General features: G+C 46.7%; 1 protein-coding gene across 1 annotated transcript in view; it reads left to right on the top strand.

Annotated features, from left to right (window-relative positions):
* Nucleotides 1–21,798, top strand: part of pwp2h (PWP2 small subunit processome component) — a 53,728-nt gene that overhangs the window by 10,313 nt on the left and 21,617 nt on the right. Inside the window, exons 7-12 of the mRNA XM_063049762.1 lie at nucleotides 2,331–2,542; nucleotides 3,351–3,494; nucleotides 4,285–4,355; nucleotides 6,477–6,613; nucleotides 10,784–10,932; nucleotides 15,425–15,572. Of these exons, the coding sequence (XP_062905832.1) occupies nucleotides 2,331–2,542; nucleotides 3,351–3,494; nucleotides 4,285–4,355; nucleotides 6,477–6,613; nucleotides 10,784–10,932; nucleotides 15,425–15,572 (861 nt within the window). The remainder of the gene's footprint in view (nucleotides 1–2,330; nucleotides 2,543–3,350; nucleotides 3,495–4,284; nucleotides 4,356–6,476; nucleotides 6,614–10,783; nucleotides 10,933–15,424; nucleotides 15,573–21,798) is intronic.

Raw genomic sequence — 21,798 nt, 5'->3', positions numbered from 1 at the left:
GGTTTAGCTGGCTGCCTGTTGAAGCGGTGTGGCCCCTGTCGCACACGGCCACAGGTGAGAGCCGAGGCCTGAGTCCGGTGAGTGAGCTGCCTCGGAATGGGTGTGACAAGCCTCCTTGCCAGAGGTGCTGCCCCTCCTGTGACAGCCCAGCTACCCTCCCTGAATCCCTGGTGCTCTCTGTCCCTCTGTCAATCCCCAGGCACATTGAATTGTTTTCTCTGGAGCGTCAGAGGCTGAGGGGAGACGTGACGTGAGAGACATAGGTAGTCTTTTTATCCAGGCTCTAATCTGACCAGAGGACAGATGTTAAGATCAGGGTGGGGGGTGTGATGTGAGGAGCAAGATTTTCACACAGTGGCAGGTGACTAGCGTGTGCTGCCAGGGGTGGTAGAGGCAGATAGCAGATCGACCTTTAAGAGGCGTGCACACAATGCTGGAGGAACTCAGCAGGTCAGGCAGGATCTGTGGAAATGAATAAACCGTCTACGTTTTGAGCTGGGATCCTTCATCAGAACTGGAAAGGAAAGGGGAAGATGCCAGAATATGAAGGTGGGATGACACCTGGCCTGCTAAGTTCCCCCAGTATTTTGTGTGCATGTCTCTTATTGCCCTGAATTTCCAGCATCTGCACAATCTCATGTTTATTGGCATTTAGGAGGCTTTTAGAGAGACCCATGAATTCTCTCTCTCTAAGTTAGTCACATTTCTTTTTGCACTGATTTGAGCTGCCAGCACAAGTAGTGTGTGAACTTAATTTCTATGCTTAAGAGAAGTTGGGATAGGTAGCTGGATGGGAGGGATACAATGGGTGTAGGTTGATGGAACTAAGCAGTTTAAATGGTTCAGCATGATTAGATGGGCAGAAGTGCCTGTTTCTGTTTCTGTGATTAATTCAGACTGCTCTACAATCTTTGCAACTATTTTGCCCGTGTTGGTCTAGTTATTGTTTCGTTATCATGTTTATGATCACTGTGTACATAGTTTGGTCTGTGTGCTTCACGCTAGCAAGGGATTTCAATGTGCCCATACAGCAGGGCACCACGGTTGTGTCATGGTTAGCACACTGCTATTACAGCTCAGAGCGTCATTTCTGTGAGTTCAATTCTGACATCCTCCGTAAGGAGTTTGTACACTCACCCTTGAGTTTCCTTGGGGTGCTTCCACATCTGGCAAGAGAGCCGGGGATCGCAGCCTCCACATCTGGATGCCCCCAGTCTGCCAGTGAGGACAGAGGCCATAAACATCTGGAGAAGACCCAACAAACAGAACTCAGAACATTTCCAAATACGTACGGGTTAGTAGGTTAGAATATATGACCGCTGTTTACATCGCTAGTGACCTGGGTTCGATTCCCGCCACTGTGTAGGGAGTTTGTACATTTTCCCTGTGAATGCTTGGGTTTCCTCCGAGTGCTCTGGTTTCCTCCCACAGTCCAAAGACTGACTGGTTAGTAGGTTAATTGGTCATTGTCAATTGTCCTGTGATTATGCTAATGTTAAATCGATGGGTTGTTGGGCGTTGTGTCTCGTTGGACTGGAAGGGCCTTTCCCACACTACCTCAATCAACCAGTCAATGAAAACACTGATGTGACCTGAACAGACAGGGATATGGGCCATGCGTGGATTAGTTTAATTTGACAGCATGGTCAGTACAGACATTGTGGGCCAAATGGCCTGTTCCTGTGTTCTACTCTACAGTGTTCACACATCAGCACCCCTCATGTCTTTCCACAATGCTGCCCCCTCTGAATCACTGCCTGCTGTGTTGTTTGTCCTCTTGTCCCTTCCGTCTGCTTTCCAACCCCTACTCAAAATATCTCTGCTCATGTTCCCAGAGGAAACAGTGTGTTTGTTAATTTATTTATTGAGCTACAGCCTGGAATTAGACTTTCCGGTCCTTCGAGCTGCCCTGCCCGGCAACCCACCTACTAATCACCTAGCCTAATCATCAGCCTATTTACAATTACCTATTAATCAGGACATCTTTGGATTGTAGGAATAAACCGAAGCATCTGGTAGAAACCTATGTGTTCACGGAGAGAACGTACAGATGATATTGTGAACTCAGATGCCCCGAACTATAATAGCGTTGGGCCAGCAGTGAGAATGGGGGGGTGTACTGTGTCTCACCCCGTGTCCATCCCCATCAGTGTCACTCAGTGAGAATGGGGTGTGTACTGTGTCTCACCCCGTGCCCATCCCCGTCAGTATCACTCAGTGAGAATGGGATGTGTTCAGTGTGTCTCACCCCGTGTTCATCCCCATCGGTGTCACTCAGTGAGAATGGGGTGTGTGCTCTGTGAATAATCAGTGGAGTTTTCCTGCCACAGATCTACACACTGAGCCGTGATGCCACACTGTGCGTGTGGCAGTGTGATACGGACCCGGAAGGACTTCTGGCACCTGTTCCCAAGGCCAAGGCTGATCACAAAGACTCTGGACGGGACCAGGAAGGGCAGGACCAGAAGGCTGACGTCGTCCGTGGGAAATCGGAGTCAGAGCAGGAGAGGGCCGGAAAAGTGAAATATTCCCGGGTTGGGAAGTAAGAGATGGTTGGATACAGATCATAGCTTCTCCGCATGTTCCCTTGTTCTGTCCCGGGATTCCTCTGTCCCCGTCAACGTAGCTTCCCCTTTCATCTGTCTCACTCCATTTGTTTTTGCCCTTCTCCCTTCCCCTGCCCATCTGCCTAGTCCCTCCTGTCCAACCCCCTTCCCCATTCATCGTTCGTTCCCTAGCCTCATTCTCCCTCTCTTGACATACTCTCCCTTCACTGCCCCATTCTGTTCATTCGCCCCCCCTCTGACTCTAAACTTGCTCTCTCCCCCACCCCTTTCCAGTCACTATTCCCTTCTTGCTGTAGACTACTTCCCTTCGCCTTTGCTCCCTCCCCACTCTCTCTCACCATTCATTCACTGCTACTCCAGCTCTAGATCCGTTCTCTACCCCCTCTACCTCCCCACTCTCTCTCACCATTCATTCACTGCTACTCCAGCTCTAGATCCGTTCTCTACCCCCTCTACCTCCCCACTCTCTCTCACCTGTCTTTATCTCCTTACCATTCATCTCCCACCCTTGGACTTGCTCTCTCCTGTCTCCCCTCACCTCTTACTATTCACTTGTTCCCTCTCCAGCTCTAGATATGCTCTTGCCTTACCCCAGTCTAGATTTGCCCTCTGCCCCCCCCCCCACTGCGGACCTGCTCTGTTCCTCCTGCCCCATTACATTTGTTCTCCCCACCCTCCCACTCTGCCTTGCTCTCTTCTGTCTCCTCCCTCCCTCGCTCTTGTTTCCAACCTCCCCCTCCCCCTCTCACTGCCTTCTCCAACTGACGTCTCCCATTTTTGAAGGTATTTCTTCAACAAAGAGAATGATTTCAACGACCTGACAGCTGCGGCCTACGACAAGAAAACTCACCTCCTGGTCACCGGCTTCGCCTCAGGCATCTTCCAGCTGCATGAACTGCCCGAATTCAATCTCATCCACTCCCTCAGGTGTGGCTGGTGAGGAGGTGTGGGCTGGGGTGGGTGGGGGGAAAGGTATGAGCTCCAGCTGAGCTGTGTCCTGTGGGTGTGTGGGTGGGTGGTGTGAAGAGGCAGGTGGAGGGGGTGGTCTGGTTGCTAACCGCAGGTTGGTGAGGTTGCAGACCAGGAACAAGCCCTTCAGCCCACAATGCTGTGCCAAACCAAGTAAATTAATAATTAAATGTTCAACTAAACTAATCCCCTCTGCCTACACAATGTCCATATCCTCCCGTTTTCCTCACATCCATGTGCCTATCTAAACCTCTCTTAAAAGTCTCTAATGTTTCTGCCTCTTCCACCACCCCAGGCAGCCACCACTCTCTGTATAAAAAAACTTGTCCCTCACATCTCCTTTGAAATGAACCCCTCTCACCTTAAACCCTACCCTCTGGTAATAGACAATTCAACTTTTGAAAAAGATACTGTCTGTCTACTCTCATAATCTTCTCCAGAGAAAACAACCCAAGTTTTTCTAACTTTTCATTATAGCGCGTGCCCTCTAATCCAGGCGGCGTCCTGGTAAACCTCCTCTGCACCTTCTCCAAAGCCTCGACACTCGTCCTATAATGGGTTGCATGGAATATTCCTGCTAAGTTGAGGCTTTTTCCTGGGGGTAGCTGGTGAGGGAGACGAGTGCTGAGGTGTGGGGGGAGTCAGGAATCGAGGCTCCCTCCTGTGAGGGTGGGGAGGGGTGAAGTGGAGCCTCCCTTTGGTGGGTCAGGGTTGCTCAACCACCACCTGACGCCTGTTTTATCTCCAGTATTTCAGACCAGAGGATCGAGTCCATCTCCATCAACAGCTCCGGGGACTGGATTGCATTCGGGAGCTCAGGTGAGGTATATCTGTGAGTTTTCCACCCGTCTCTCCCACCCCACAGTTACTGGGCTGTGTTTCTAAAGTTCAGCTTTTTGCCCTGGTGGTGTAGCGATTAGTGTGACACTATGACAGCTTGAGGTGTTTTGGAGCCTAATTCTGGTGCCATTCTGTAAGGAGTCTTTGTACATTCTCCCCATGGAATGTGTGGGTTTCCTCCAGGTGCTCCTGTTTCCTCCCACAGTCCCAAGACGTATCGGGTAGGTTACGTATTGTGGGTCATTGTAAATCCCATGATTACGTTCGAGTTAATCGAGGTTGCTGGGGGGGGGGGGCTGGAAGAGTCTTTTCTATGCTATGTCACTCAAAACTGAAAGTGTAATTATCATCAACCATACAAGAATACAGCCAAATGAAACAGCGTTCCTCTGATGCTGAGGTGCAGAACAGAACCAACAGTCACACAACACAAAACGCACAAAAACAATATATAGCCCAAGTCCCTGAATGTCATGTCCTGTCCATTGATGGTGCCTGGGATGTTGTCGACAAGAACAAGCACATAGCAGTCTCATCATCACGCGCTAGTGCAGCCTTAGACGAACACAATCCTGCTTGTCTTCCACCGAGCAAATACTGGAGAGCAGCACCAACCAGGGTTCTGGATTGGCTGGAGTTGGGAACACCAAGGGTCCCAGGCCAATGGGGGGTCCGGGTCCACAAACTCCTTGGGAAATTATGTTGCTTCTGGATTCCTCATGGGTGGGACTTGTTGCTTCCGATTATTTAATTCTTAGATTAAACTGTTTAATTGTTTTTTTTTGGGCAGTTTAACAATTAATTGCTTGTATTTTATGTAATTATTTATATGTACATGACAGTTTAATATGCCTCCTAGTGGCCACGGGGTGTATATGCAAGTTTAGTGTGCTCCACCTAGTGTTTATGCAAAGTATGATTCTGGAAACTTCTGTTGGTGCTGCATTACTTGGAGAAGAGCTTTCTCATTTGAATGGAATTTTCCTTATCCCTGGGTATAAAATCTGACCACAAGCTCAGCACCATCTTAGTGTCTTAGCTCTTTGTTTCGCCCTTCACCTACAGACCTCTATCACTATTCATTTCGATGTCTATCACGCATAGCAAGTGATCATGAAGCAATAAGTTTTTGGAATCTTTCAGAAGTCAGGGAAGAGGCATAAAGCTTGTTGTTTCATGGCGAAGTGGGTTGGTTATAGAGTCATACAGCACAGAAACAGGCCCTTTGGCCCGTCCCATCCATACTGACCAAGGTGCCGATGGAAGATAGTCCCTTTTGCCTGTGTTTGGCCCTAAAGGAGTTTGATCAGGCAAGTGTGAGGTGCTGCATTTTAGAACATATCCCTCTTAGCCCCATTTTCCTGCCTTTGCTTAGAGTTATAGAACACCACAGCACACAGACACACCCATCTTGTCTCTGTCAAACCATTAATCTGCCTCGTCCCGTCAACCTGCACCTGGATCAGAGCCTCCGTACCCCTCCCCTCCATGTACCCGTCCAAATTTCTCCTGCGTTGAAATCAAACCCACGTCCACCACTTCTGCTGGCAGCTCGTTCTACACTCTCACCACCCTCTGAGTGAAAAACCTCCCCTTCAAGTTTCCCTTACATGTTCCAGTTTTTTTGCCTTTGATTGTAGCAAGACAAACAAACTGCTGGAGGAACTCAGCAAGCCATGCAGGACCGATAAAGAGGACTAACCAGTTGACAGATCAGGCCGAGACCCTTATCAGGACTGGAAAGGAAGGGGGAAGAAGCCAGGATAAGGTGGGGGAGGGTAAGGAAGACAGGCTAGAAGGTGATTGGTAACACCAGGGGTGTGGGGGAGGGAGGTTGATAAAAAGTCGCGAGGCCGTAGGTAAAAAAGGTAAAGGGCTGAGGAGGAGGAGTCGTCTGACTGAAGAAAATGGGAGGGGCCCAGGGGGAGGCGATAGGCAAGTGAGGAGAAGAGGTAAGAGACCAGAGTGGGGAATAGAAGAAGGAAAGGGGAAGGGGAAAAGTGACTGGAAGTTGAACATACTGATGTTCATGCTGTCAGGTTGGAGGCTACCCAGACGGAATAATCAGTGAGACCCTTTGTCTGTGTGTGTGTGTTACAGGCCTGGGACAGCTACTGGTATGGGAGTGGCAGAGTGAGAGCTACGTGCTGAAGCAGCAGGGACATTTCAACAACATGGTTACGCTGTCATACTCTCCCGATGCCCAGTACATCGTCACGGGGGGTGATGATGGCAAGGTGAGTCTGCCTCCGCATCCATGCACTTCTGTTGGGCTCCTGAAGGCCCTCATTTCACCATAAATGGTCCAGCAGCAGAATGAGGCCGTTGAGTCTGCTCTGCCATTCCATCGTGGCTGATTTCAACTCCATTCTCCTGCCTTCTCCGTGTAACCCTGATGCCCCACCGCACATTAGCCCTCAAGATGGAGAGGGTCCAGAGGAGGTTCACGAGAAAGATTCCAGGAATGAAAGTGTTGACATATGAGGAGTGTTTGACAGCTCGGAGCTGTAATTGCTGGAGTTCAGAAGAATGAGGGAGGAATCTCATTGAAACCTATTCAATATTGAAATAGAGTGGATGTGGAGAGGATGTTTCCTATAGTGGGGAGTCTAGGGCCAGAGGGCACAGATAGAGTGGATGTGGAGAGGATGTTTCCTATAGTGGGGGAGTCTAGGACTAGAGGGCACAGATAGAGTGGATGTGCAGAGGATGTTTCCTATAGTGGGGGAGTCTAGGGCCAGAGGGCACAGATAGAGTGAATGTGGAGAGGATGTTTCCTATAGTGGGGAGTCTAGGACGGAGGGCACAGCCTCAGAATAGAGGAATGTCCATTTAGAACAGAGATGAGGAGGAATTTCTTTAGCCAGAGGGTGGTTAATATGTGGATTTTGTTGCCACAGATGGCAATGGAGGCTATGTCATTGGGTATATTTAAAGCAAAGGTTGATAGGTTCTTGATTAGTCAGGGCATTGGATTACAGGGAGAAGGCAGGAGAGTGGGGTTGAGATAGGAGGTTCTGTGGGAGAGATCAAGAATCCCAGATGGTCTGTTGCCTCCCTGGTGCCAGGGTCTGCGATATCTCGGATCATGTTCTCAGTATTCTCAGGAAGGATAGGAAGCAGGAGGAGGTCCTGCAAAGAGAGTATAGGGAGTTAGGTGCAAAGTTGAAGGACAGGACTCCAGGGTTGCAATCTCAGGATTGCTACCCGTGCCACATGCTTGTGAGGCTAGAAATAGGAAGATAATGCAGCTAAATACGTGGCTAAGGAGTTGGTGCAGGAAGGAGGGCTTCATCTTTCTGGACAATTGGGGCTTGTTCCAGGGAAGGTGGGACCTGTTCCGACAGGACGGGTTGCACCTGAACTGGAGGGGGACTAACATCCTTGCGGGAAGGTTTGCTAGTGCTGCTCCAGGAGGGGTTTAAACTAGATTTACAGGGGGAGGGGAACCAGAGTGTTAGAGCAGATAGTGAGGTGGAGGAGGATAAAGGTCATGCAGGAACTGCAAGTAAAGTGCATGGAGTAAAGCCGGATCTAACATATAAAGAGGCTTGAGGAAAGAGAAGCAGAATAAAGGGTGTAAAGGTAGTCAGGTAGAAGGGCTAAAGTGTGTGTACTTCAATGCAAGAAGCATCAGGAGCAACGGTGATGAACTGAGAGCTTGGATACATACATGGAATAATGATGTAGTGGCCATTACAGAGACTTGGCTGGCACCAGAGCAGGAATGGGTGCTCAATATTCCTGGATTTCAGTGCTTTAAAAGGGATAGAGAGGGCAGAAAAAGGGGAGGAGGGGTGGCATTACTGGTCAGGGATACTATTACAGCTACAGAAAGGGTGGGTAATGTAGCAGGATCCTCTTTTGAGTCAGTGTTGGTCAAAGTCAGGAACAGGAAGGGAGCAGTTACTCTACTGGGGGTATTCTATAGGACCCCTGGTAGCAGCAGAGATACAGAGGAGCAAATTAGGAGCCAGATTTTGGAAAGGTGCAAAAATAACAGGGTTGTTATCATGGGTGACTTTAACTTCCCTAATATTGATTGGCACCTGATTAGTTCCAATGGTTGAGACGGGGCAGAGTTTGTTAAGTGTGTCCAGGACGGATTCCTGTCACAGTATGTGGACAGGCCGACTAGGGGGAATGCCATACTAGATCAAGTATTAGGTAACGAACCGGGTCAGGTCACAGATCTCTCAGTGGGTGAGCATCTGGGGGACAGTGACCTCCCTGGCCTTTAGCATTATCATGGAAAAGAATAGAATCAGAGAGGACAGGAAAATTTTTAATTGGGGAAGGGCAAATTATGAGGCTATAAGGCTTACATCTGTGCTGGGAAAGCTGTCGGAAAAGATTCTTAGAGATAGGATCTCTGGGCATTTAGAGAATCATGGTCTGATCAGGGACAGTCAGCATGGCTTTGTGAAGGGCAGATCGTGTCTAACAAGCCTGATAGAGTTCTTTAATGAGGCGACCAGGCATAAAGATGAGGGTAGTGCCGTGGATGTGATCTACATGGATTTTAGTAAGGCATTTGACAAGGTTCCATGTGGTAGGCTTATTCAGAAAGTCAGAAGGCATGGGATCCAAGGAAATTTGGCCAGGTGGATTCAGAATTGGCTTGCCTGCAGAAAGCAGAGGGTCGTGGTGGAGGGAGTACATTTCGATTGTAGGGTTGTGACTAGTGATGTCCCACAAGGATCTGTTCTGGGACCTCTACTTTTCGTGATTTTTATTAACAACCTGGATGTGGGGGTAGAAGGGTGGGCTGGCAAGTTTGCAGATGACACAAAGGTTGGTGGTGCTGTAGATAGTATAGAGGATTGTCGAAGATTGCAGAGAGACATTGATAAGATGCAGAAGTGGGCTGAGAAGTGGCAGATGGAGTTCAACCCGGAGAAGTGTAAGGTGGTACACTTTGGAAGGACAAACTCTAAGGCAGAGTACAAAGTAAATGTCAGGATACTTAGTGTGGAGGAGCAGAGGGATCTAGGGGTACATGTCTACAGATCCCTGAAAGTTGCCTCACAGGTAGATAGGGTAGTTAAGAAAGCTTATGGGGTGTTAGCTTTCATAAGTCGAGGGATAGAGTTTAAGAGTCGCGGGTTAATGATGCAGCTCTATAAAACTCTTGGTTAGGCCACACTTGGAGTACTGTGTCCAGTTCTGGTTGCCTCACTATAGGAAGGATGTGGAAGCATTGGAAAGGGTACAGAGGAGATTTACCAGGATGCTGCCTGGTTTAGAGAGTATGCATTATGATCAGAGATTAAGGGAGCTAGGGCTTTACTCTTTGGAGAGAAGGAGGATGAGAGGAGACATGATAGAGGTATACAAGATATTAAGAGGAGTGGATAGCTAGCGCCTCTTCCCCGGGGGGGGTTATATGGGAGGCAGGGTTTGAGGGTCGGCAAAACATTGTGGGCCGAAGGGCCTGTACTGTGCTGTACTATTCTATGTTCTATAATAAAACCAGTCATAATGGAATGGCAGAGCAGACTTGATTGGCCGAGTGGCCTAATTCTCCTCTATTTCTTCTGGTCTATGACAGGCAACGGGCCTGAAAGGAGCAAACATCCTTCCCCTGAATCTCATCTCAATGATGTTTGTGCATGCACATCTCCAGATTATCATCACATTCAGATTTAGATTTATTTATCACATGTACATCAAAACAATATTGTGAAATGCATTAACAACCTACACAGCCTGCAAGTATCCCCACGCATTCCAAGCTGAAACTGTTTTATTTCACAAACTTCCATTTTGTGTTAAACGTCTAAGGAAAAATCTGATTTAACTCTTCCTTACACCTTGTTGATGCGCAAGAGATTCTGCAGATGCTGGTAATTTTGAGCAACAACACACAAAATACTGGAGGAATTCGGGAGGTCAGGCACCATCTGTAGAGAGGAATGAACTATTGACGTTTCGGGCCAAGACCCTTCATCAGGACTGAACCCTAACCCTGATGTTAAACTATTGAATTGATATAAGTGACAATTTATGAAATAAAAATCTGTGATTTTACCAGTATGAGAGATTCTGCAGAGGCTGGAAGTCTTGAACAGCACACAAAAATTGCTGGAGGAACTCAGCAGGCCAGGCAGTATCAATGGGGGAAAAAAGTTCAGTTGACATTTCGAGCCATTTTCTGTGTGTTACATGGATTTCCAGCATTTGCTGATTTTCTCTTATTCGTGTGCATGACAAGGGTTGAGAATTAGATGTAAGAAAGGAAAATGTAAAGTGATAACTATAACCAAGAGAGATTCTGTAGAGGCTGTAAGACTTGAACAACACACACAAAGTGCTGGAGAGACTCAGCATGTCAGACTGTGGAGAGGAATAAACAGTTGGTGTTTTCAGTGGTGCTTGAAGACTGACCACGTTATCTCTCCCATTAGGTGAAGGTTTGGAATACCAGCAGCGGTTTCTGCATTGTGACGTTTAGTGAACACACTAGCTCCGTTACCGCGGTTACCTTCAACTCTACCGGCTTTGTTGTGGTCAGTGCCTCTCTGGACGGCACGGTGAGGGCGTTTGATCTTCACAGGTGAGACAAGGATGTGTTTGGCTTGTCTGCGCGCCACTCAGCTTGCATACTCTGAATGGCGTCTGCTCCTGAGATAATGAGGCGGCGTGTGTTACCCTGCACACAAGCTCATGATTTCTCCCACAATAACTGTTCCTCAGATCCTGAAACTCCAAACACATGGTCACTGGAACATGCAGTCAGTGCTCTGTATACCTGCTCGTTAACACACATACCGAACCAGCCAATCCAGTCAGCACTCTGTTTGAACTCACTTTTTAAATATTTCTTACTGTGACTCACAGTAGGTTTTCAGTGTAATGCACTGTACTGCCACAGAACAATGTGGCACAATTAACACCTTGTTAATTTCGCAACATAGTTGAACCTGTTTGCTAATGCAAGGATCTGATCAGCTAATCATGTGGCAACAACTCAATGCATAAAAGCATGCAGACATGGTCAAGAGGTTCAGTTGTTGTTCAGACCAAACATTAGAATGAGGAAGAAATGTGATGATTGGTGGTGCCAAATGGGGTGGTTTGAGTATCTCAGAAATTGCTGATCTCCTGGGATTTTCACACACAGCAGTCTTTAGAACAGCCTTTCCTCAACCTTTTCACTCTGGAGGAACCCTTGAAATAACTTTCAGGTCTCAGGGAACCCTTGCGTAAAAGTTGTTATATCTACAGCTCACGGTACATTAGCGTGATTAGTAAGTTGTAGATATACTAATTCAAAAATATTTGTCAATGCTCTTTTGAGTAGAAAATGAATTTTAGCCAATTCAATCTTTCTTGAAATTACTCTCGCTTTCCCTTTCATAAATTTTAAAAATTCATAAGGTGAACATAATAAATTGCTGTAAAATAACTGGCTTAAGCCAAAATGGGATTTAATTTTTCTAAAGGTAGGCCTAGTAGATTTAATTTAAATAAAGGTTATGAATTGATTTTAATTATGCTATTTACAGCTGGAAAATTTATTGACAATGTTGAATAGTAAAGGTACTAAAAACCACAAGCCAAGCAATATGAATAAAAATAAGACAATTTTGTACAAGCCTTTTTGGAAAAAAAAATTTCTTACTGAATGACATGATCAGGCTCAAATTTCGGCCTAGCATGTGAAATCTGTGCTTGTTTTTTGCTGCACAGACACTCAATTCTGGGTCGAACTTAAGATGAGCACAAATGAATTTCACCTTCAACTGAAATGAGACGATTTCTGGCCTTGCTCTTGATGCTTTTTAAACAAGAAAAAGCTTGCTCACACATGTAAGAAGTTGAAAACTAGCAAAATGTTCATTGGTTTCCCATGAATGGCAGGATACTCTTCTTTTACAGAAATCTAGAACTTGCCCAGGGACAGGTCAGTAAATCTCATCTTGAGTGCATGATCAGACTGTAGCTCACAAAGTTCTTTCTCTTCTGTCAAAGTCAAGTTCTCAGGCTGAGCGGAAGATTCAGTGAAAGGGACCCTCAGCCAGTCATACGCATGTTGAAAGGGAGGGAAAATACTGTCAATTTTGTTCTGCAGTTCTTCCAGGTGGTTTTCAATAAGACTCGAGACTTTCTGATAACTTCCCCCACTCTCAAGCCCAAGCAGCAATGGAAACACTTCAAGGTTTCCTTTTGTCACGTGATTTTTCCAAAGATTCAGTTTCCTTTTAAATCCAAAAATCTTGTCACTTAAAGTCAAAACATTTTCTCCAGAGACTTATTCAACTGTTTCATATGATGAAAAATGCCCGCTAAGAAGGCTAGTTTCTGTAGCCATTCTTCATCTTCAAAGCACACAGCAAAATCTGGCATCCTGTTTTCTTGGAAGTACTCCTGCAATTCACCTTCCAGCTCAAACACCCTGTTGAGAATTCTTCTAGAAATGGCTAAGCCATTGGATTTCTGTATGTAGCAGGAGATTGGTGTGCTCCTTGTCTAGGTTTTCACGTAGTTTTCTGAACATTCTCAAGTGAACTGGTCTTTGTTTAATAAAGTGAACAATTTTTGTAACATTGTCCAGAACTTTTTCATTTTGTCTCCAAGTGCTTTTGGCATCAGCACCTCGCAGTGAAGAAAGCCAGTGTTTTGCGACAAGGTCAGGATTTTCTTTTTTAACAAGAGAAACAAAACCTCTTATGGATTCAACAATTGATGGGGCACCATCAGTACAACACAGTTCCTCCAAGACAGACCTTTTGTTTCCAAATATGAAGACAAAACATTAAATATATTTTGGCCTTTGATTGCAGCTCTTTGCAACAGAAAATGTTTTTTTGAATTTCACCATCATTTAAAAATCTTACAAATTCTGACTCATCAACCGGAAAAGAGAAGCTGTTCTTCAGTTTATCACACAAAACCTCTTCAGCATCCTCTGACAGCTTATCCTACTGTTTGAGAGTGAAATCTTTTCAATTTCTTGTACTGCATTTTGTCCTAGCATTTTACCCACAATAATTTTGCATACTGGCATCATTAGGTTCTCACAAATGTATGACTTCTTTTCTGGGTAGTAAGTTCTGCTGCTAAATAACAAACAAGAGAAAATCTGCAGATGTTGGAAATCCAAGCAACACCGCAAAATGCTGGAGGAACTTAGCAGGACCCTTCAGAGTCCTGATGAAGGGTCTCTGCCTGAAACGTTGACTGTACTCTTTTCCATAGATGCTGCCTGGCCTGCTGGGTTCCTCCAGCATTTTGTCTGTGTTGCTGCTACTAAATAGCTTGCTTCCTGAACCTTTTAGCTGACTGTTACTTTATTAACAGAAGTTTTACTGTATTTGTTTTAAGATTCCAATACCTGTTTAAAATAATCAGCACTTTTATGTGTCATATGGCTGTGATTTGTAGTTAAGTGTCTTTTCAATTTTGCTGGTGCCATTGCTACATTTGCAAGTTGTTTGCCACAGACTAGGGCACAATAGAATAAGATAACTTGGACCACCAGTCCATGTAAAACCATTGATAAGTAGCTTTCATTGTAAAGACAGACTTTTTTGTGTCCGTTGTTGCACTAGTGAAATGACTCGGGAGTTTGTAATTCTTTATCTAACCTGATCAGAATTGCCCATAGGCCTAGGCCTAGAATGCTTCTCTTGCATTTCACACCTCCTCTTCAAAAATTGTGGCATTGCACCGTCTTTAGAATGAAAACTTACCTCCAACTTTCTACTGTAAGTCAGTTGTCGGTGCGTAAGGGGAAGTTGAGGGAGATAATTTGGGAGGAATGGACTCAACCAAATAAACAGGGTCCTGCTGTGCATTGCCACACTGGGCTGAGAGACCTCCAAAGCGATTGCTAATGGGGTTGTTCGGTCACTGCCCATCACTGTGAGCGTTAGAATCACCAATACACAAAGTTCAAAAGACAATGTTTATTTTTCTCTGTTGTGGAACCTGGTTGAGAAACCTGCTCAGAGAATGGTGTGTAAAATAAGAGTGTTCCAGTGAGCAGCAGTTCTGTGGGCGGTGTTGCTTTGTTAATGAGAAGAGTCAGAGGAGAATGGCCGGGCTGCTTCAAGCTGACAGTAACACAAATAACCACACATTACAGTAGAGCATCTCTGAATGTACAGCCTGTCGAACCATGAAGTGGATGGGCACAGCAGCAGAAGACCATGAACATACACTCAGTGGGCACTCTCTTCAGCCGACCATGTCGGTGCTCTCCATGAGGCCAAGGAATCTAATCTCATCGGCCCGTGATAGAGGGTTATGTAGGAGGGAGGAGATAGATTGATTTTAGAGTGGGTCATAACATTCTAGGCTGAATAGTCAGCACTGTGCCGTCCTCTTTGATCTTCCTTTTCAATATCATTATCATATCGTCTTCCACCAGTACCCTGGCAGCCCTTTCCAAGGACTCACCACTCTGTGTACATGGAAAAAAAACTTGCCTCATAAATCTCCTTTAGTCTTTCCCTTCGCATGTTAAACCTGCACACTAGTATTTGAAATTTCCATCTTGGACAAATGAATGTTTGCCCTGTCATTATTCTCAAATTTTTATTGACTTCTATCAGGTCTCCCCTCAGCCTCAGGTGCTCCAGAAAAACATCCGAAGTTTGTCTAAAGTCTCCTTATAGCTAATAATCCAGGCAACATCCTGGTGAACGTTCTTCTTGATCTATTCTGTTCCTTATAACCTGAAAATGTTCCAAAAAAATTCCAAATGTTTTCCTTTTTGGGGATGAGTAACACTCTACAGCACTGGCAAACCGGGTTCAGTTCCTTCTGTTGTCTGAATGGAGTTTGTATGTTCTCCCCGTGACCACATGGGTTTCCTCCGGGTGCTCTGGTTTCCTCCCACAGTCCAAAGACATAGGTTAATTGGTCACTTGGGTGTAATTGGGCAGTGTGGGCTCGTTACACTGGAAAAGCCTGTTACTGTTACCTGTAAAATAAATGCTTGTTGACTTTGTTCAGCCTTGTTATTTTCCAAGTGCCCTTTTTCACCTCTTTAAATAACATACCTGTGCTTTCCCTATCACCCTCCTGTCCTCCCATTGCAGGTATCGGAACTTCCGCACATTCACGTCCCCGCGACTCACTCAGTTCTTCTGTCTGGCTCTGGATTCAAGTGGAGAGATTGTGTGCGCAGGCTCACAGGATTCGTTCGAGGTGTTCGTCTGGTCCATGCAGAGCGGCCGGCTGCTTGATGTAAGTGCGGAGTCTGTTGCTTCATCGTGCATAGTGGTTTCCATCCTGAACCGGTGTGGATAACTTCACTCACCTCAGCACTGAACCGATTCCACAACCGACAAACTCACTTTTCAAGGACTTGACAACTCATGTTCATAGTGTTGTTTATTTCTTCATTCATTCACACATTCATTCATTTATTAATTTATTTGTATTTACACAGTTTGTCAGCTTTTGCACATTAGTTGTTTGTCTTTGCATGAAGTTTTTCATGGATTCTATTTTTTTGTGTTTTACTGTGAGTGCCCGCAAGAAAATGAATCTCAGGGTAGTGTATTAAGGTAATTTTGGCACGTCCTTTTGGCCCGTTGGCCTTCATAAATCAGGGTCTTGAGTATGGGAGATGGGATGTTATGTTGAAGTTGTATAAGACGTTGATGAGGCCTAATTTGGAGTACTGTGTGCAGCTCTGGTTACCTACCTATGAACAAGATTGAAAGATTGCAGAGAAAATTGAAAAGGATGTTGCTAGGACTTGAGGACCTGAGGTATAGGGAAAGGTTGAGTAACACAGAAAACCTACAGCACAATGCAGGCCCTTTGGCCCACAAAGCTGTGTCGAGCATGTACTTACTTTAGAAATTACCAAGGGTTACCCATAGCCCTCTATTTTTCTAAGCTCCATGTACCTGTCCAGGAGTCTCTTAAAAGACCCTATCGTATCCGCCTCCACCACCGTCACCGGCAGCCCATTCCATACACTCACCACTCTCTGTGTAAAAAAACTTACCCCTGACATCTCCTCTGTACCTACTTTCAAGCACCTTAAAACTGTGCACTCTCATGTTAGCCATTTCAGCCCTGGGAAAAAGCCTCTGACTATCCACACAATCAATGTCTCTCATCATTTTATACACCTCTATCAGGTCACCTCTCATCCTCCATCACACCAAGGAGAAAAGGCCGAGTTCACTCAACCTATTCTCTTACGGCATGCTCCCCAATCCAGGCAACATCCTTGTAAATCTCCTCTGCACTCTCTCTATAGTTTCCACATCCTTCCTATAGTGAGTTGACCAGAACTGAGCACAGTACTCCAAGTGGGGTCTGACCAGGGTCCTATATAGCTGCAACATTACCTCTCGGCTCTTAAACTCAATCCCACGGTTGATGAAGGCCAATGCACCGTATGCCTTCTTAACCATACAGTCAACCTGTGCAGCAGCTTTGAGTGTCCAATGGATTCGGGCCCCAAGATCCCTCTGAACCTCCACACTGCCAAGAGTCTTACTATTAATACTAAATTCTGCCATCATATTTGACCTACCAAAACTGAGCTACCTCTATCTGGGTTGAACACCATCTGCCACTTCTCAGCCCAGTTTTGCATCCTATCAATGTCCTGCTGTAACCTCTGACAGCCCTCCACACTATCCACAACACCCCCAACCTTTGTGTCATCAGCAAATTTACTAACCCATCCCTCCACTTTTTCATCCAGGTCATTTATAAAAATCACGAAGAATAGGGGTCCCAGAACAGATCCCTGAGGCACTCCACTGGTCACCAACCTCCATGCAGAATATGACCCACCTACAATCACTCTTTGTCTTCTGTGGGCAAGCCACTTCTGGATCACAAAGCAATGTCCCCTTGGATCCCATGCTTCCTTACTTTCTCAATAAGCCTTGCATGGATTACCTTATCAAATGCCTTGTTGAAATCCATATACACTACATCTACTGCTCTACCTTCATCAATGCTTTTAGTCACATCCTCAAAAAATTCAATCAGGCTCGTAAGGCACAACCTGCCTTTGACAAAGCCACGCTGACTATTCCTAATCATATTATGCCTCTCCAAATGTTCATAAATCCTGCCTGTCAGGATCTTCTCCATCAACTTAGTAACAACTGAAGTAAGACTCACTGGTCTGTAATTTAGTGGGCTATCTCTACTCTCTTTCTTGAATAAGGGATCAACATCTGCAACCCTCCAATCTTCTGAAACTTCTCCTGTCCACATTGTTGATGCAAAGATCATTGCCAGAGGCTCAGCAATCTCCTCACTTGCCTCACACAGTAGCCTGGAGTATATCTCGTGTGGTCCTGGTGACTTATCCAACTTGATGCTTTCCAAAAACTCCAGCACATCCTCTTTCTTAATGTCTATATGCTCAAGCTTTTCAGTCCGCTGTAAGTCATCACTACAATCGCCAAGCTCCTTTTCCATAGTGAATACTGAAGCAAGTATTCATTAAGTACCTCTGCTATCTCCTCTTTTTCTATGCACACTTTTCCACTGTCACAATTGGTCCTATTCTCTCACGTCTTATCCTCCAGCTCTTCACATACTTGTAGAATGCCTTGGGGCTTTCCTTAATCCTGCTCGCCAAGGCCTTCTCATGGTCCCTTCTAGCTCCTCTAATTTCATTCTTAAACTTCTTCCTGCTAGCCTCATAATCTTCTAGATCATTACCTAGTTTTTTGAACCTTTCGTAAGCTTTTCTTTTCTTCTTGACTCAATTTACAACTGCCTTTAAACACCATGGTTCCTGTACCCCACCATCCTGTCCCTGCCTCATTGGAACGTACCTATGCAGAATGTCATGCAAATATACCCTGAACATTTTCCAGATTTCTGCCTTACATTTCCCTGAGAACATTTGTTCCCAATTTATACTTCCAAGTTCCTGCCTGATTGCCTCGTATGTCCCTTACTCCAATTAAACGCTTTCCTAACTTGTCTGTTCCTATCTCTCTCCAATGCTAAGGTAAAGGAGATAGAATTGTGATCACTATCTCCAAAATGCTCTCCCACTGAGAGACCTGACACCTGACCAGGTTCATTTCCCAATACCAGATCAAGTACAGCCTCTCCTCTTGTGAGCTTATCTCTCACCTTCCCGAACACACCTAACAAACTCATCCCCATCTAAAGCCATTGTCCTAGGGGCAATGTTTTGGACATTAAAGTCTCTCACCACGACAACCCTGTTATTATTATATCTTTCCAGAATCTGTCTCCCTATCTGCTCCTCAATGTCCCTGTTAATATTGGGTGGTCTATAAAAAACACCCAGTAGAGTTATTGACCCCTTCCTGTTCCTAACTCCCACTCACAGAGACTTAGTAGTCAATCTCTCTCTGACTTGCTCCTTTTCTGCAGCCGTGACACTATCTCTGATCAACAGTGCCACGTCTCCACCTCTTTTGCCTCCCTCCCTGTCCTTTCTGAAACATCTAAAGCCTGGCACTTTAATTAACCATTCCTGCCCCTGAGCCATCCAAGTCTGTAATGGCCACAACGTCATAGCTCCAAGTACTGATCCATGCTTTTAGCTCATCCGCTTTGTTCATGATGCTTCCTGCATTAAAATAGACACATCTCAAACCGTCGGTCTGAGCGCATCCCTCCTCTATCACCTGCCTATCCTCCCTCTCACACTGCCTACAAGCTTTCTCTATTTGTGAGCCAACCACCCCTTCCTCCTTCTCTTCAGTTCGGTTCCCACCCCCCAGCAATTCTAGTTTAAACTCTCCCCAATAGCCTTAGCAAACCTCCCTGCCAGGATATTGGTCCCCCTCGGATTCAAGTGCAACCCGTCCTTTTTGTACAGGTCACGCCTGCCCCAAAAGAGGTCCCAATGATCCAGAAATCTGAATCCCTGCCCCCTGCTCCAATCCCTCAGCCACACATTTATCTTCCACATTAATACACTCTATTCCTATACTCACTGTTGTGTGGCACAGGCTATACTCCCGAGCTTTCTACCTTTGAGGTCCTGCTTCTCAGCTTCTTTCCTAGCTCCCTGTAGTCTGTTTTCAGGACCTCCTCTTTTTTCCTACTTACGTCGTTGGTACCAATATGTACCATGACCTCTGGCTGTTCTCCTTCCCACTTCAGCATATCGTGGACACGATCAGAAACATCCCGGACCCTGGCACCTGGGAGGCAAACTACCATCTGAGTTTCTTTCCTGCGTCCACAGAATTGCCTGTCTGACCCCCTAACTATAGACTCCCCTATCACTGCTGCCATCCTCTTCCTTTCCCTGCCCTTCTGAGCCACAGGGCCAGACTCTGTACCAGAGGCACGGCCACTGTTGCTTCCCCCAGGTAAACCGTCCCGCCCCAACAGTACTCAAACAGGAGTACTTATTGTTAAGGGGGACAGCCACTGGGGTACTCTCTAGTATCTGACTCTTGCCCTTCCCTCTCCTGACTGTTTTTCCCTTATTTGTGTCCCGACGCCCCGGTGTGTCTTCTTGCCTATAGCCCCTGTCTATCACCTCCTCACTTTCCCTGACCAGACAAAGATCAAGTAGATTAGAACTATTCCCTGGATTGTAGAAGAATGAGGGGAGATTTCAGAGTTTTCAAAATTATGAGGGGTTAGCGCAGAATAATAGTTCAGCACAAACTAGATGGTCTGAATGGCCTGTTTCTGTGCTGTACTTTTGTGACTGTATCCAAACTCATCCAGGCAGCAGGGAGGAGTAGGGTCCAGTTGGTGAGTGGGTGACAGGTAGCGGGTCTGGGTGGAGTGGGATGGGGCTGAAGATCTATTACCTGTTGTGGTGGGTTCCCACCTTCTGTCTTCTGTCATGGCTTCTGTCTCTGAGCACACTTCCTTGGCAAGGCTTCCCTTTCCTGCACCAATGACCCCTTCTCTTTGTGGGACACTGCGCTCTGTCCTTTTCCTCACTGGCTCTTTTCATCGCTTATTGCTGTTGAGACATCTATTGTCTCAACTTCAGCACTCCCCTCCCGTCTGCAAACCTTACCCCTCCTGAATGCCTTGCCCTCCACTCTCTGCAGTCAAAGACAGTGCTCCTGTCTGGGGGACTGACCTCTACCTTGCTGAGGTCAAGTGGCAACTGTGTAACACCTGCTCTTACATATCCCTTGAAGAGAATCCCACTGAGGAGCATTAGGCCATTGTCTCGCATCCTCTCTAGCCTCTTGCTGTGGAGATCTCCCAGAACTACTTCCCTGGGCTTCGTCTGGGTGGCTGGGTAGAAATGTGCGTCTACCAAAGGAGGTGTAGGGCTCTCTTTCCCTCCGCTAGCCTGCAAGTCACCCGTGGGCAAGGTGTAGCACTTGCTTAGCCGCCCGATCAGGGTCACGTGAAACCATGGGAGCAGGTGGTGGATGGTCGTGTGAGCAGCCGGTGCACATCACAAGTCCTGGTGATACAACCACTGGCACCAGGCAGACAATCTCTGAGGAATATTGATAATGGTTGGGGTCACCCATCTTGTAAAGACACTGCCCAGAAGAAGGCAGTGTCAAACTTCTTCTGTCGAAGAGTTTACCAGGAACACTCATGGTCACGGAAAGACCACGTTCACTATGTCATATGACACGGCACATAATGAACAAATAGAGAGAGTAAATGCAAGCAGACTTTTTCCACTAAGGTTGAGAATTAGAGGTCATGGGTTAAAGAGGGTGGTAGGTGTGTGGAATTGGCAGCCAGTGGAAGTGGCGGATGCGGGTTTGATTTCAATATTTAAAAGATTTCGGATAGGTAGATGCATGGAGGGCTGTGGTCCAGATTCAGGTTGATGGGAGTAGGCCGAGGGGACTATTTCTGTGTTGCCAAACCCTTGATGGCCACTGAGAGGTAGAGAGGAGGAAGGGGTAGTGGGCAGCAAGTCTTGGAGGAGAGAGGCGGAGCTGAAGACCATCTGTTACCTGTGTGTGCCCTGTGGTAGGACAGGTGTGTGCCCTGTGGTAGGACAGGTGTGTGCCCCGTGGTAGGACAGGTGTGTGCCCCGTGGTAGGACAGGTGTGTGCCCTGTGGTAGGACAGGTGTGTGCCCCGTGGTAGGACAGGTGTGTGCCCCGTGGTAGGACAGGTGTGTGCCCCGTGGTAGGACAGGTGTGTGCCCCGTGGTAGGACAGGTGTGTGTCCCGTGGTAGGACAGGTGTGTGCCCCGTGGTAGGACAGGTGAGTGCCCCGTGGTAGGACAGGTGTGTGCCCCGTGGTAGGACAGGTGTGTGCCCCGTGGTAGGACAGGTGTGTGTCCCGTGGTAGGACAGGTGAGTGCCCCGTGGTAGGACAGGTGTGTGCCCCGTGGTAGGACAGGTGAGTGCCCCGTGGTAGGACAGGTGAGTGCCCCGTGGTAGGACAGGTGAGTGCCCCGTGGTAGGACAGGTGAGTGTCCCGTGGTAGGACAGGTGTGTGTCCCGTGGTAGGACAGGTGAGTGCCCCGTGGTAGGACAGGTGTGTGCCCCGTG

Source organism: Mobula hypostoma, chromosome 6 (genome assembly GCF_963921235.1).
Source record: "Mobula hypostoma chromosome 6, sMobHyp1.1, whole genome shotgun sequence".
NCBI lineage: Eukaryota > Metazoa > Chordata > Chondrichthyes > Myliobatiformes > Myliobatidae > Mobula > Mobula hypostoma.
The sequence above is the reverse complement of the archived record's forward strand: the minus strand, read 5'-3'. Positions and strand labels throughout refer to the sequence as shown.